Raw genomic sequence first — 16,842 nt, 5'->3', positions numbered from 1 at the left:
CTCTCCGTCCCCTGCATCCCCTATCAGCCCGAGGGCGTCTGCTGGTGAAATCTTCCCGTCACTGCCGCCCTCTGCTCCTTCCCTTCAACTTATTGGGTTACACTCAGTTTCTGTGTTATACGGGGCATGTGCTGGGCTGTTAGAAGCCTCTATAAAAGAATAAAGACTTAGTGGCAGCCCGAGCCTGAAACTCGTTTCCCTACACGTTATAACACACACCGCAGACGCCGTTTAGTACCGGTGGGCTTGGGGCTAGTAGAAAGACGAGTCTCGTATTATTTCTATTCGATCGCAAGAAAAAAGCTGTGTAAGGTGTTTCCTGTCTGCTCGAGATTTTGTACGGCCCTTTAGGCAGGTTATTTCTTTGGAAAACAGCCACGGAACCCATTGTCTTTATCTGATGCTTGAAAGATTGGGGAGGAGAGGAAGGAGAGAAATCATTGTTAAAAACCACTTTGAAGTTGTGCAACTGTTGCTGCTCGAATTTTTTTCTCCAGTCTCCATATGCATCAGAAATCGTTACTTTGATCTCGCGAAGCAGCAATTTATATTTTTTAATTTTTTAAGAAAATGGCTGGGTAACTCGGAGCGTAATGGCAAACATGCCGGGAATGAGGTCATCGGGCAATGCGGGGAGGGCCCGGGGAGGCGGGGAGGAAACGCCGAGAACGCGGGAAGGAGGTGGCGGGGAAGGAAGGGGCTTTCTCTCCAAACGAGCCTGGCTGCGGTAACATCTGCTCAGGGCTAGTTTTACATCCCACCTCGTTCACAAGGGATAAGCGTCTGCCAGTACACATAGGGCTGGTTGGAGCGTGCGAGGAGCTTCCCTTCCCTGCGCCTGCCCGGGGCTGGCGGAGGGGCGCTATGCCACGGCGAGAGACGCACACACGTCGGGTGATGAGGGGCTCAGGAACTGTTAAAGGCGCGGCTGGTGGCATGGTGAGGGCCAAGGCTCGGCATGTCAGAGGGGCCCGTTCTCTTTTCGTCAGAGGAGACGGGAGAGGAGGGAAGTCCTCTGCTTTCTCTGGTCAATGGCCAATCCTTTTTGAGCGTTCCCAAGTAATGGTCGCCCCATACAAAACCAGGAGCCTATAGTTCCTTGCAATGATCCGAGCTCGGGGCTGCGTGGGGTGGCGTTACCAGAGCCAACCTGACACGGTGCCCTGCGCCGTTCTCTGTCGTCTGCCCCTTCCTACCCGGAGGGGCATGAACGAGATTCCCGTTTCCTACGGTCACGGCCAGGGCTGGGCCCGCGGTGATGGCAAGGGCAGTAGCAAGATCGCTCGGACAGGAACGGCAGTCTGCCAGCTGCCGTCCCCAGGAGGGCCTGGGGCCTCCTCGGGACACCCCCGTCCCTGACCGACCCACAGTCACTTGCCTAAGGGCTCGACTCCCGCGAGAGACCCACCCACGCGCAGGTCGGGAGTTTATTTTGCTTAGAAAAATCAAATGTGCGGAAGGAGGGGGGAGCGGAACCGAGAGTCACCGACTCCATCACTCTGCCATTTAAAAACGAAGCGGCGCCGTGCTCCCGAAGGGCTTGCTGGCCGTGAAGTGCCGGAGTGGGCTGTGTTGAACCTGTCCTTGAACGCGGGTAATTTTCCTGCAGGTCAATCGCTGCCTGGCGTTTCCGTCCCGAACGTATCTACTCCGGTCAGCCCGCTCTCCCTCCAACCCACGGCAGAGCGTGAAGTTGCTCTCTCGGGACCCTGTCGTTGCCTCGGGAATTTGTTTCCAGACCCTGTCAGCCAAGTGTCCGCGCTGGAGGGGCCTGGGCCCAGGGTCTGCCGTGCCTGGGGGCACCCCGCTCGGGATGCGCTGAGGATGCGCCCTTCTCCCTCGGCGCGGATGGAGACGGACCCCCGTCAGGATTTCGGTGTGAGGCCGACTGGGCCCACGCGAGTCACCGGCGCCACAATGACCTGGCTCCGACCCCACTGCTGCGAAAGGGTGAGATGCCTCCAGCTGCCGGTCTCTGGCTAAAGTGCCCAGGCAGCTCAGAGCAGACACCTTTCCGCAGGGTGGATCCTCGCGTGGGCTGGCGTGTCTCACGGCGACGGATGCGCGGCCCGGAGCGATGAGCTGTCACTGCCGCAGCCCCCTGCTCCCCTGTACGGTGCGGGCCGCTCGCTCCCTCCCCCGCAGGGAGCCTCACAGCCCGGGTACGGCGGGGCAGAGGTGCGAGGAGAGAAGCACACGCCACCGGAAAGCCGGACAGACTCGGCAACCAGGCACACCGCCGCCTCCCATCACAGCGTCGGGGAGGGGAAATCTGCAATCTCCAGGGAAGGGGGCAGCCCGGTACCGCTGCAGATGGCTCTCGCTTTGGAAGTGGGACCGCAGTGACCCACGGGTCAGGTGACAGGATCTGTCGCCACCGTTCCGAAACAGTATTTTTCAAACGGGGGGAGGACAAAAGCACCAGAAACGAGACGCTGACACTGAGGAGTCGCAGGGAGAGATCAACAATTGGTGCCTATAGACCACATCAAAGGACTGCAGAGCAACAATAAAATGCCTTGAAATACTTCTTAATGCAATGTTTGCATTGGGCAAGTCCACAAATGACGCCGAATTTGCCATCACAGGGGAAAGAAAGCAGCAGTTGAGGAGGTTTAGCCAACATTCCTCTGAAACCCGGCTTCAGAGGGAAAAGAGAGGAAAGGAGAAGGAGAGATTTTTATAATCCTGGAAGGCAAGAGGAGAAACCACATCAACGGAAAGCCATCAAATGCGGCAGTGGAGGATTATCAGGGCACAGAGGGATCTTAACAAATGCACCGATTTGCAATAAGATTTCTGTAAAGAAGAAACCTTCCAATCAGTATTGCTACGGGGACATTTTTGACTCTGAAGCTATTGCTCGGCCCTGCTGTTTTAAGACGCCACACTTGTTCCCCTTGCGCATGCCTGCCCCCTCGGGTGGGATCTGGGTGCACCCACAGCCGGAAGCTCGTCCTGATCGCTGGAGAGCTTTCCCTCGGCGGGGTGTCCCGGCGCGGGACGCCTCTCTCACTGATGGAGAAGGAGGGAAACGCGGGCAAATATGTGTGCTGGCAAGGGGAAAGGCTCTAGGTTCCGGTCAGTGTCTGCCAAACAAGCAGTCACACTCAGATGAACGCTTAATTGCTATTGTGTTTTTGTTTTCCAAAGGCAGAACCCCTATTCCCCGAGCGCGGCTGCAGTGTGGCACAGGCTGGCTTTGTCTGGTTGCAGTGCGGCCGCTGTCGTCATGCTGATCCCGCCTGACTGCAGCCAAAAGTCAGGAGCACCTATTTAGCCGCTGCCACCCACGCACGAAAGAACCGCTGGATGCAGGCGGCTGAACACCCCCTACACGGGCAGTGGGTCCGAGCCCTGCAGCCGGGTCTCCTTCCCTCGCTGTCTGCTGACCCCTTGGAGTGATGAAGCCTCTTCGCACTCCGACCTGTGCTGATCTGCCAGATCCTTCTCTAATGTGTTGCCTCTTCTGTCCCCTCCGCATCCAGCTCTCCCACCTCACCCGCCCGAGCTCCACCGCAGCCAGCCGGCCGTGCCAGACAAGAGCCGGCGCCTGCTGCGAAAAGCCGGAGTCCGGTGCGGCTGAGCCGCCCGCACTGGTTTCACACGAAAACTCTCGGTTGCTGCGCCCACCTCGGGCCGCCTCAGGAAGCGCTGCCGCGCTGCCTGCCCTCGTCCCGGCCAGCCGAGGGGCTCCGCTCTCCTCTGCTGCGAGGGTGTCCGTGCGATTCGGCCCCTGCGGACAGGAGCTGTCTGCTGCACACTCCACCCCACCCCTTCGTCTCCCCGCCCGCAAAACATTGTTCTGCGAGGGCCCGAAAGACGGCATTGTGGGAGAGGGCGAGTGCAGGCTCCCGTGGCGGGCTAGGCACGCCGGCCGGCGCCTTGCAAGCTCAGGCGTCCCACTCGCGCCTACCTCCCCACCAGCCCCTGATCCTCCGCTGGTCCCGGTTTTGCTTCGCTGTGGCTGCGAACTCCATACCTGCCTCACGCCTCCAGCCCGGAAAGCGCTCGGGAGTGGGCTTTCAGCTCTCTGGGGATGGGCTGCAAGCTCGATCCTCCGTCCCCTCCTCCGAGGATGCCACACGTCGCTCGCTTGACCCTGGGCGACTCGGTGCCCCCTCCGGGGGCAACACGAGGGTCGGGGGTACGGGGACAGGTAGAGGCCTTGCAGCCGGGGGAGCATTTCACATGCTGCCGGGATTGCGGCTTGGGGGCAAGGTTTTCTCTGGGGTATGAAGAGATAAATTCACTCGTAACAACAATATCGCGATAGAAAGTGGCCCCAACACGAAAGCTACCAGGCGGGAGCGGGGGAATCTTTGTAGGTTTCCCCGCGTTTTCTGCCATGTGTGTGGCAGGCGAGAAGGCTGCGCAGAGAGAGGGATAAAGGTCCAGCTGAATCAGGTGGTGCCACACGGCAGTATCGCCCGTCGTCCTCTGTTCGCTTCCAAGGTTTCTGTCGTCCAGCCGGGAGGAGAGCAGGGCGCACGGCAAATGGGGGACCGCAAGCACTAAGAGCAAAGGTTCCCGGGACAGCCCAGCTAGCCCAGCTCTGGGATAGCCCTGTCTCCAGTAGCGTTTTGGTTACTATAAACTAATAAAAACAGTATTAGAAACTAAGAAAAACTAGCTTAATAATAAATCCGGGTAAATTCCCGGTGCGGAGCAAAAACGGGCGAGGTTTTCGATGCAGAAAGGGAGCCCGGGGCCGACAGTTCATGAACGTTTTGTGAGGACCGGAGCAGGGATTCTGAGCCGCCTGCTTTACACCGCTGTCGTGTTTCACGTGGCGCGAAATACGTCGTGTTTGAAGTTCCCCGGGGATGTACCATGTACGTTGCCCACCGTGGAGGCCGGGGGACCACTGTCCTGTTTTTGTGATCGTGCCTACCGCTGATAGCGAGGCGAGATAAACGCCTGATTTCGGTAGCAGACTGATCACATCCCGCAGCTACTGCTCTTTTGAATAGTCCCATTAAAGTCCGATCCGTTTAGGATCGACCCTAAACGGGATTGTTTACAGTATAACACATCATGTATGAGGTAGAGTAGCGCACAGACCTCTCTTGGTTAAAAGACCTCTACCCTGAAGAGAAAAAAAATAACCCTCTTATATTTATTTTTTGACGGAACACACACTGAAATGTTGTGCGCACCTCGGCTTTCTTCCCTGGAAACGCGAACCTTGGATCCCGTCTCGGTAACAAGAAGCCAGTTGTCCGCTTACAGCACTCCATACGAGAACCATTGTGTGCGAGACCCGCAGCGTTTTCCGGTGAACGCCGCTTTTTCGGCGTGTGCGAGGTGTGGGGACAAGGAGGGGACACGACAAGGGGAGAGTGTGACTACCCGGTGGGTCCAGCCTGGACCAAGGGGAGGAGAGAACAGACTGGGCCGCTCCCGTTCCTCCTCCCAGCCCTACAGTCTCATCTGGGGCGGCTGCAAGGTACCGTGACACCCTGTGCGGGTGAAGCCCCAGACCTCCACACCCATCACACTCAGTCCCGCGGGTTTGGGAGCCGAAGGTTGCATATAGGCTGGGGAAAAACAAACAAACAAAACAAAAACAAAACCACCCACCCTCCGAACTTCAAAACCCTCAATTTATCCAAAATTCGAATAGCGGCAATAATCTGCGAAGAAGTAGCTCTTCAACGCGCCGACATGTATATGCTGTTTGCTACCGGCGTGAAACCGATTTCTTTTTATTTCCCCGCAGAAAAGTGGATCCAGACTCCCTGCAGGGCAGAGCCACCTCTTAGATTAAAATCTCCCCGCCGGGACTCGCGCGTGGGCTGTCCCACGTCTGGCCCCGGGCGGTTTTCCCGGTGCGCCTGGCATCCCTCTGGCCGCGCCGCAGCAAGGCTTGAGATGAGCGGCATCCCAGCGTCGGCGGCCCGGGCCGAGCTCGGAGCAACAGCGGTGCTGACCCAAGCGCGGCAGGTCTGAGTCCTTTGGGCTCAGGAAGATGCTTGTCGTCTGGTGGGCAGCCTCACCGGGACCGGCTCCTGTGCTCTGGTTCTGACAATCAGTCTGGTTAAAGCTCTTATCCTAGAGCTTGTCTAGATACAGCCCTGGAGGTGGATTTCCTCCGTTCTTTCCGAGTCCCCCTAACCCTCTAGATCTCCTTGGAAATCCCGTAAGGGCGGTTTATTTATTGGAAAGAAAAAAATACATCAAAGAACCGCTTTGAGATCCCTCAGTCCCTTCCTGCCGGCCAACACCACCCCCGAGCCCACCTGCAAACGGGGGTAGGTTCAGGAAGAAGGAGACCCCGAGGAAACACCAGCCACCCACCGCAGATGGGCCCCGGGGAACGCGCAGGGGTGCGGCAGAGCCCAGGACCCCCCCTTTCGCTTCGGCACCCGCTTTCCCCTGTGAGCGACCTCGTCTCTCTTTGCCACCTCTTGTCGCGGGGGGACATATTGCTGTCTATAAGGTAACGTGGCTGACGGCGAGCTGTGGAAAGGCTGACATGTCTGATTAAGCACCTATTTTCCTCCACGCCCCTCTCCTGCTCGGAGAAGCCAAGAGGACCACAGCCTTTTTAGGGAGACTTGCTCTCCAGAGGCCTTGCCAGCCTCTGCTCTCCATAGAGCTGCCTCCTGCCTCTCGCCACCCGAGAGTAGCAGCCACGCGGATTCACCTGTCAGCAAAATCTCAGCATAAGGCAGGGAGAAAATCTTCAGGGGAAGGTTTCTTCCCGAGGAGGAAAGGAGCGGGGCGCGGAGTTGGGGGGGGGGGGGGGGATAAATATATTCTAGAAAAGCAGGCGTCAGGAGCAGCCGAAAGAGGGTCCCAGGGCGCCCGTGGGTGTGAAGTGTGGTGTCCCGGGCGGGCGCACCCCCAGGCTGTGTTCGGGGACTGCAGCGCACAGGGACCGAGGAATAGACCAAGAGCGCCTGTGTGTATCTGCGGGTTTTATGCATGCAGGGAAAGCCGAAAGCTGTAGAAACTCGGCGACCCCGCTTTCACTCACACGGAACGGGTTTGTCGGCGACAAGTGAAGAGATAATCTAGACACTTGCTTCTCGTTCTGGGTTGTTCCGAGGTTTGGAGTGATAAATACAAAATGCATGGCTTTTAACCCTGCCTGTGTTGTTCCAAGTTGAGAAGTCAGAAGGGTTTCTAGCCCTGATTTTCGTATTTGTCTGCGGGGAGGGGACGTGTTTTGTTTGAATTATTCACCATACTTGCCTAGTTCCAAACTGCTCCACGGGTAGGATCCGAAATTCAGTCAGGTCTGATTAGTGCCTGCGAAGAAGTGACTTTCGGAACTGGAGGAAGTTTCAGGGACAATTTAAGTTTCCGATTCACTATCCCTCTGGGAACGTTGGGGCTGGGATGGGGCTGAGCAGAGAGGGGGGAACATATCTAGGACACGGAGCATTTTGTTGCCTTAAGCCCGGGAAACCTGCAGATGCGTTTCTGCTTTGCCTGGTCTCCTTCTACTGTGCCGAAATCAGGAGAGCCAGTAATAGTGTAAGCGCGTTGGTTTGTGGTGCCGAAACAAACGGTGGAGAAGTCCTGGTAAAATGGAGGGAAAGTAGTGGCTGGTTTTTATAGTTCAAGTGTATAATCGGATTTTTTTTTCTCTCCCTCCTGATAGAAAGCAGATAAATTTATGAAGGGAGAGCTAAGAGAATAATTACAGGGTGAAGGTAGTTAAATTTTATTTCGAGTCCCAAAGGCAAAACCTGACATTTTATTGCAAACATCTGGAAGGCTTAAGAAACTGGCATGGTGTTTGTTTAAACACTAATAGATATTTTGATTCTGTAAAACACAAACAAAGACCATTTAAAAACACTTGAGACTGTAAATATTTTGTGGTGGTTCAATTCTCAAAGCCTGAGAAAACCGGGGGAAAGGGAGGAGGGGAACGAATCGATGGCATAATAGGGGTATAATTATGAATTAGTTAATAATACGCAACAATACCGTTTGTGTAGACCATAAAAATAAATTGCAGGCATATTTTTTTCGCAGTCACAATAACTGACCCCGCGCAGTCCGGGAACATCACCTCGCTGCAGTTTCCAAGCGGCGACTTATGTTCGCTTTAAGCTCGGCTCTTACGAGACCACGAGCCTCGAAATCCTCTGGTCCATTTTAAAAGATAATCGACGTTGCATTAAAGTCCAGTAAATCACTCGCTCACATTATCAGACAGACTGCACTCGCTGACTAGTTTTAACATTGTTTTCAATTACTAACTTAAAAAAAAAAAAAATACCCGTGCTAAGTCTGGTTAAAGGACATTCAGTAAAGTTTTCCTTGCTGTGGAGCAGGGTTTGAAACTAGCTGGCCTCAAGTCCTTGCGAGCAGCACATCTGGACAGCACTCCCGCCCCGCAGCCGGCTCCCCTTATTTATCTTTTTTTTCCCCAAATATTTCCATATATAAACAAATATTTTCAGGCTCGCTCTGCGACAACTAGAAATCAGGAGTGAATGATTTCTTTATAAACCTCGGGGCCTGGCCCTGCGACCCTTGCTCCTGCCACTTTATTCCAGAGAGCAGTTTCCTGGATTTAATGGGAACTACCCCTGCGAGTAAGGGTCTGGACTAAAGACCAGACAAAATGACGCATTCATCCCTCCCTGACGGGGGTCAGAGTTGGATCTCAGTGGCTGAATTCAGATTAAACCTAGGCCAATTCCAGATTTACCCCACTTGCGGGAAGCTGGGACGCGGTCCCTAACACTGCTCCGCCTGAGAAGAGTCCCGGGGACCTGTTGTCGGCGGAGCAGCGCGAATGCGTTTTGCTCAGCGAGATTTTGGTGCAAAGCCTGAATCGAAATCCCATCCCTCAGTTGGAGGAACACGGGTTTCTCTGGGCGAGCCCTCTCAGTGCAGGTGCCAGAGATCCCTGTGCGGGAGCAGCGTTGTCTTTCCCCCCTCCACCCCATCCCTCGCCTTTTTCCCGGCACATCCTCCTGTGCCGAGGGCCGCAAGGTCGCCGCAGGGGCTGCCCATTCCCTCCGCTCGCACTGAGAAGCAGCAATGCCTTCGTGTTTATCGCTTTTTCACCTCCCGGCGCAGACGGGCAGAGGGAAGGCGAGCTGTGCTCAATCTCCCGGGCATCGGCGTAGCGGCAGGGAGGAGGGAGAGGCGCGGCTGTCTCCGCGCCCACCCCGAACACTGCTCCCGGGACCACGGGGAGAGGCTCTCTCGCCCCTGGCAAAAGGGTCTGCTCCCTGGGGACTGCCAATTAGGGACCGTATTGGCATGGAAACTCTAATGTGTTTCTGCTTGCTGCTGTGGGGGCTGTGTGCCGCTGACAGGGCCGGCGTGGTCTGACATGGGCTTACGGACCTCGAGCGCCGTCCTGGAGAGCCCCCAGGTAAGAGACCAAAAAGGGACCGGGGATGTTTTAAACCGTCCACCCGTAAACCCCCACTTAGCGTGGTGGAAAATGTGTTTCTGGGCCCTTAAATCAGCCCCCAAATTTTGTTTAAATCGCCATACCTTTCCAACACAATTTTCTCTCGCTAAAACTCTATAAATAATCCTGTTTTCTTGGGCTCCCTTTCTAAAATCTCCCTCCAGCTCTTTAAAAGCCTTGATCGGTGTGTCCGGGGCTTTTGGAAACAGATAAAACTTTTTTTTTTTTTTATGAGATATTCCTTCGCCGGGGAAAGGACACATAGCCGAGAGACCCACTGGAAAACGCATATGGGTAGCCGCTCCTTGGTCAGTCCCGCAGCCGGATCCCTTCCAGCCCCTGCCTCTGCCGCTCCTTTCTTCCCGCTGCTCCCGCTCCAGCGTTGCTCCCCGCGGAGCCGGCGAGCGGGGCAATGTGGGGTGGGGTATACACGACACCCCCTGTGGCAGTCCCACTGTGTCCGGCGCTAAGCCCTCTGCGAGTGACCTGTCAAAGGCGATATACAAGAGGGGAGGGGAAAGGAACGGTGGGGAGGGAGGGGATAATGCCGTGTTGGGGGGGTGATGAGTACGTACAAACCCTGCTCCTCGGCCTAGATAACAGGGCTTAGCTTTTCCGGGAGTTCCCGAAAAAAAAAAAAAAAAGACTTATTTCTCGCTTTTCATCCGAAATCCCTTTCCGTGCGTGTGAACCCCGGCGGGCTGTTGTAACGCTGGCGAGAGCCAGAGCTTTAGGCCGGAGAGAGGGGGCTGAACGGCCCCGACGTACCAAGCAGAGATGGGCACCGTGGGATCACTCTGATGAAGTGCCCCCCACCATCCCGCCTACCCCCTTCGCTTGTGTCCAACCCCATGGAAAAACCTCGCTTAAGAAAAACCTCCTTCTCCTTCGGCGCTGCTCGAAGCAGCTTTGTGGCTTCGGGGGGGCATCGGAGAAACAACAGCGAAAAATAATCCCTTCCTGAAATTTGGTGTGTATCCTCGCTCGCTTTTCACCGTGCCTCGATTCATATGAATTCCTTCCCTTACTTTATATATATATATTTAAAAATTCTTAACCTATATTCTGTTCTCGGGATCGAATTAACCCCCGGCGGCTTTCCCCGCTGTATTTTCCCTAGACGGTGTTTTGCTTGACTTTACGTATTTTTCTGTGGTCCTAGCAGCTAATGAAAACACAGGGTGCTTCCTTCACCTTTTCAAATGCAGCCCTTTTACCTTGACCCTGCGAATCCCCCGCGCCACTCGCGACCGAGGAGCACGGGAGCAGCTGCGGACCCACCGCAGCCTGAAGGGTTTCAGAGCAGAGGGAACAGGCGAGCAGAAATAAAATGCTGACTATCATCCAGGCAAACGGCCGGGATCTTTAGCTAGTGCGTTTGTTTTCGTTGCAGCTGAAGTGGGAAATACATATATATATGCGTGTGTGTGTGTGTGTATGTATAAATCCCTCTTCCCAAAGAGAAGGTGCTCCTCTGCTCGAGGGTGTCTGGGTCTGTCTTCTGCCTCTCTGCCGGTGCCAGCCCACGCCGCTCGCTCAGCCCCGCCGCTCCACGGACACGCATCGTTTTGAAGTGAAACTCTCCCGATACGTTGTTGTTGCCGTGTCAGACACCGATTCCGCCGGCAAGCGCAAGTAATACATAGTATGAATGACGTTTTAAGAATAACCCCTCACCCGGCATCCCCGGGTGCTAAAACCCCTCTCGGGTACTTTGCGTGGGGATTCGCTAACAGAAGCCTCTAGGAACCCGGATTGCGGCGGAGAGAGTGCGGGAGTTGTTACCTCTCTGCATTTAGAGCTATGGGTTTCCTAAGGGCTCTCCGTTCTTCAAACAGTTAATTCTCGCGGCCGGTGCTCCAGGACTCACATGGCCAAAATTCCTCGCCCTGAAGCCCGAGTCTCCCTCCCCTTCCCATTGGGTCGCAGCTTTTGGGTCTCTCCCGATCTCTTCTTCCTATTGGCCGGGGACATTTTTTTCTTTTCTCTCTCTTTTTTTTTTTTTTTCCCTTGACAGGCGCACGCAGCCTGCCCAACTCTTGGAGGAAAAAAAAATCCCAGAAGTTTAGATCAATCAGAGAGAGACAGAAGGAAAGGGGAGAAGAAAAAAAAAAAAAAAAAAAGATGAAATCAAGCCTGCAACCCCTCTGAGCGAGTGCTGGGGACCTGGGCTGAGCACACCCTCCCGGCTCTGCCTACGGAGTATCTGCAACCTCATGTAGTGCCTTCAAGAGACTGAGGGCTGGTTCTTCTGGGGGTGCAGCTGGGGAGGAGTGGGGGGAGAAAGAGGCGAGAGGCTCTGCCTCTGGTCCCCGAGCTCTACACTCCCAGCCACTGGCCGCTTATCTGCCCAGGGGTCTGGGCTGGGGGATAAGATGAGTGAGAGGCGAAGATCGGCGGTGGCCCTCAGCTCCCGAGCTCACGCTTTCTCGGTAGAAGCCTTGATTGGAACAAATAAAAAGAGGAAACTGCGAGACTGGGAGGACAAGGGGCTGGATTTGTCCATGGAAAGCCTCAGCCCCAACGGCCAGCTAGGGGACAATGAAGACCCGACTCAGTGCCTGGACCTCAACCCCGGTTAGTGCAACTCCTTTCTGTCTGGGACACCCCCCCCCGTCCCGCTCCCTCCTCGCCATTCTCCTCTAAACCCTGCCGGGAGAGCGGCGCCGGGCAGGGCGGGCAGCGCCTCCCGGAAAACATCCGGGACTGAGGGTAAAGGAAAAAGGGGGGGTGGGATTTTGCGGAGATTCTTTGGATTTTCATTTTTTTCCGATTTACGGGGACTTTTCTCTTGCTCACTACTGTTCTTTCCATCCCAACTCCATGATGTCTCGGGAGGGAATGGCTTGTCTAACCCGTTTCCTACTTTTCCCTTCCTCCTCCCTCTCCGTGCCTGTCGATAGCGATGATCCTTCCCGGGTGCCTCGGGACACACGTTTACCCTTGCTCTGGAGCTTCCCGACTACCGCGGTGGTGCCATGTTGATCGGGGGCATAACAGTGGGGCGCAACTTACATTCCCGTAGGAGGGATCACCCCTCTCCTCTGCCGCGCGGCTTTCCGACACACTGGCCGCCGCGCCGAGTCTACCCTGCGGAGACGGGGCCACTCTAACCGGAGGTTTCGGTGGAGGAAAAGGCGGGCCACTCAGATCGGCGTTGCGCCGAAGCGAGGGGCGCCGGCTCCGCGGAGCGGCGGGGACCGGCTGCACACGCACCCCTGCCCCACGGCGAACTCCCACCCGGGATCGGGCCCACCGGAGCTCAACGGCGCGGCCGCCGGTGGCAGCGCGGGGGGTACGGGGAAAGGAGGTCTTCCCTCTTCACAGGGACAGTGCTCCCTGCAGGGAAAAGGGCCTCAGTCAGCAGCAGGGGCAGCGGGCGACGGGGACTCCGAGGAGTCCGACCCCGGCTACCGAGCCCGGCGCCTCCCGGGAACCGGAGCATTTGAAACAGCGCCGGCACCTCGGCCCCTTGGTCGGCTGCACGGTATTTGGGGAGAGAGAGAGAGCGAGCACGAGACTTTCCCCGTGCTATTTTTAATTTTAAATTTTTATTAGATTGTTTATTTTTATTTAAAAGGGAGCTGGTAGCTTGGAGTGATCATTTGGCTCAAGCGAAGCCCTCGATCTGCTCTGTCCTCCTCGCCGTTTCGCCCCGGCCTAAAGCGACCATCCCGCAAAAGCAGCCGCGGACCCACGGCGACCCCGAGGGGTGAAAGGGCGCTGCCCCCCTCTGCCCCCGCACCCGCCCTGCCCCCACGCCCTTTTCGCCGCCCCCCCGCCCCGCTTTTATCGCCTTAAAATAGGACGGAGCGGACAGCCCCGCTTTCACAATTATAGTGTGCAGAGAAAGCGAATTTTAGGTACTTTCCCTTTACTTATTCTTTTAATATTTGAGTGTGTGGGGGAAAAGTCAAACGATTTCCGTGCACGACCTTGCAAGAAGAAGGACAGAAACTTCCTCCACTCGTCCAAGTCCAGCCCGCTGCACTTGGAGAAGAAAACACCTTTTTTTTTTTTTTCTCTTGACGTTCTCCGCGCTCTCAATAAACATCAACTACCCAAACTCCAGCATAAAACAAAGAAGCAAACGAATAAACAAACAAACAAAAAAGGGGAAATAATTAGAGATAGAGCTGTAGAAAATATCTGGTTAAAAAAATTTTTAAGTGTTTTTGAAGTGAGCCCAAACCCGGGAACTCCGGAGACCTCATCCCGTTCCGCTCTCAAAGGACCGCATTTCAATTTTCTTGTAACAGCAGCAGCCTTTCCCGGTGCGGATCCTAAGGAAAGTAGGTGAAATCTGCTACCTCCCATCCATCGGAGCGACAGGCGTAAAGGAGAGGGTACAGAAGCGACCACTAAAAAAATAGCTCACGGTTTCTGAGTCTTATTCATTCAAAATAATAAATACGCGAACGAAACGTTGAAAATCTGCTTTCCAATAACAGAGCTTATATGGGCATCCGTTTACTTTTTCAAAATATTTCATTGTTTATTTTTAGAACCGTTTCTCATTATTTTTTTAGCCACAATAAGAAATAGTTCTGGACGGTCTAGAAGTTTAATTTGCCCGTTTCTCCATGAATTTGGAATAGAAGACTGGAAAACTCCCCCTGCGCCAGACTGGAGAGTGAAGGAGAATGGCTGCTAATGCCTGAAACCCTAGAAAGCAAATGTGATGTTTTTCATAAGGCAAAGGAAATCAAGAACAGTTTGAGAAATCATTTTTAGGAGGCTGATAGACTTTAAAGTCCGTGACTGTAATTTGCACAGTCACTTCATTAAACTTAAATCCTTCGCGGTGTACCTTTGCTGCTGGGTGAAAATTGATTAGCGGCTCTATAATGGCCACCAAATTCCATCTTTACAAGACCCAATTAAGAACAAAATTACACCTAAAGTATTTTAATCTTGCCAAATCTCCAGCGATATAAAAAAAAAAAAAGAAAAGAAAAGGAGTTTTTTATTGCTTCCCAAAGGTTCAAAACTCAAACTCGCTGCCCTTGTGTAGCGTAGTCATTAACACAGGGCTGTTCCTTCTGCTGGGGCGGGTGTGCTTACAGAGAGGCCACAAATATTACAGTGTGCGCTGGGAAATTACGTGTTGATTTTGCGTGTGATAACGTAAATCGGTCTAGCCCGATTTATCTGTCGTTTCGCATAAAAGCCCTCAATGTCAGCCCAGGAAGGTCTGAAAGGCTGAAACCGTTCGCCGCGGGCAAACAAACACCGCCGAGGGAAGAGTAAAACTTCGCTCTCCTTTTTTGCAGCTCTTTTCCATGTAGACGGGTATCGCGATTTCTCCCCCACACGCTGGCCACGTCTCGAGGGGTTTTTCCTCTCCGTTCCCACCGCGAGTGGTGCTCGGTGACCCGGGGCGGGGGGCGGCCGGCGGGGCGGCCCCGCTCAGCTGCCGGCGTGAGGGCTTGGCCGGCCTCTGTGGAGCTCTGCGCTGGGCTTGTACAAAACCCAGCCTTCGGCTGGACGTGGGAGGCAACGCTTCTCGTTTGCCCGTTTTGGCGAAATCCGAAGAATTTACAGCCGTGCCCGAACCCTTCGGCCACAATATTGGCGATCCCGAGTGGCTTGGAGTGCTCAAGAGACCCTTCCCGCGGCCGCATCTTCCCAGGAGAGGCGAGGGAGGTGTCGGTCAGGGGGTGGCGTTGGGAAAGGTGAGAAAAGTCAGAGGATAGATCTCCAAGGTTTGTAAAAAATATCTCTTGAACATCTGAGTTATTTATGTCTCAGCCATGAATCTTGTCGCCAGAGTTAATGTGCTGTTTTACGAGACTCGTTTAAAAGGGGGATAAAACTGGATTTTAATAACGTGCGGGTTTTAATCACGAAGTTGTGAAAAGGAATTCTGGATTACAGTGGCTCTACCCCCTCTTTTTACTCCCGCTCCCACTCGGGGCGCGCTGTGCGTGGGGCCGGGCAGGCGAGAGGCCGAGCTCGCCGCGGGGCTCGGTGGAGCCTCCCCCGGTCCTGCCCTGTCGCCGGGCCGCTCCGCATCCTCCGCCGACCCTCGACTCTCGCCCGCGCCGCCGTTGCGGAGGGCAGGAGGGTGGTGGGGCGCAGGCTGCGGCGGGCACCCCTCTGTCCCCTTGTCAGGTTTGGTTTCAGAGGGCAGCAAAACAATGGGCTCGGATGTCTTCGGGGTATTTATAGATTAAACCTGAGCAGCGAAAAGGTCACGGGGGACCCAGGCGTTGCTTCCCGTGATGTATGTATTATTTACCATCGTTTACAGCGGTGGCTTTCGTCGGCCCTTCCCTCTCTCGTCCCAGGGGCGCAGGGACAGACCGAGGCAGAGCCGAGGGCGCACCTTTGCTCGTTGAAAGTTTAAGACGAGGGCTTTTTGGGGAGTCTTCTCCCTGCGGACCGTTCCCCCTCATCGCTCGAAACACAGCTTCTCCCTTAGGCAGGGGGGTCGCTACAGAGAGACGCTACACAGGCGTTTCAGAGGCAGAGCAAAATGGTGCGGCTAAAAATTTGTAATTTCTCGGCTTTGGGACGGTCCTGTTCCTCGCAAAGGAATACGCCAGAGAGTTTGCAAACGAATTTCGCCAGTGCAGTCCTCATATCACAAATCACATCGGTGTTTTTGATCGCATATATTAAAAATGCACACATCAGTTACAAACAAAACAAATTTTTGTGAGTTTTTTTTTTTTAATCTCTCTGTGAAGACATCACATAACGAATTGTTTTTCGTTCCTTGTATTTTTCTAAAGCTATGCTAACAAACCACAGCAGAGCTTTGCAACGAGAGAAAACAAGCCGGCGCATTTTAAGACCTACAACGTGTTTATTACAGTTACTTATCCATAAGATTAAGATCCGATACCTTGACAAAACCTTCCGTAGCTGGCAAGTGTAAAACCTCCCTCGCTTTCACCATGGCGTGGAGTTTTTCTGCCTAACCTGGGAGGTGGTACGAATAACCATCTCAACTCTGCTCCACCGCAGGGTATCTACTCCTTCTTGCCCTCGAACAAACCCCCTCCGGAGGGGCAAACAAAGTTTAAGAGCGGGAGAAATGCGATTGGTAATACCTGCCTTTCCCCCCCCCCCCCCCCCTTCCTTTCTTCTACCACAGTTTCTGAATGCGGAGTCCCACTTTTTGAGCAGTGGTTGTTAAACCCGTGAGTGGGGAGTGACTTAGTTTGCTTCCAGACGTGCTTTCTCACTTCAGCTTTTGCTTGAGTGCTCTGTGGATGGGACTACGGTTTCAAGAGCTGGCGGAGAACTTTTTCTTGTCCCTTCCCTGACGCAGGGTGAGTTAGTTGGTGTACACCATCCTTCGCATGGTCCTTGAGGCTTGCCGATGAGCAATGCTCCGTAACAGCGAGGTGTGACACAGAGAGCGTCAGTTTTGCCTTTGGCAGAAGCGTTTGGGACTGGGATTTATTCATGCGATGTCTTTCTAACAAATGTGTATGTGAGTG

General features: G+C 54.4%; 1 protein-coding gene across 1 annotated transcript in view; it reads left to right on the top strand.

Annotated features, from left to right (window-relative positions):
* Positions 1-11,464: 11,464 nt before the first annotated feature.
* TBX15 (T-box transcription factor 15) overlaps positions 11,465-16,842 on the top strand; it is a 97,533-nt gene continuing 92,155 nt past the window's right edge. The window contains exon 1 of the mRNA XM_065844323.2: positions 11,465-11,968. Coding sequence (XP_065700395.1) covers positions 11,767-11,968 — 202 coding nt within the window. The 5' untranslated portion in view covers positions 11,465-11,766. The remainder of the gene's footprint in view (positions 11,969-16,842) is intronic.

Source organism: Patagioenas fasciata, chromosome 1, assembly GCF_037038585.1.
Source record: "Patagioenas fasciata isolate bPatFas1 chromosome 1, bPatFas1.hap1, whole genome shotgun sequence".
NCBI lineage: Eukaryota > Metazoa > Chordata > Aves > Columbiformes > Columbidae > Patagioenas > Patagioenas fasciata.
This window is presented reverse-complemented; position numbering and strand designations above follow the sequence as displayed.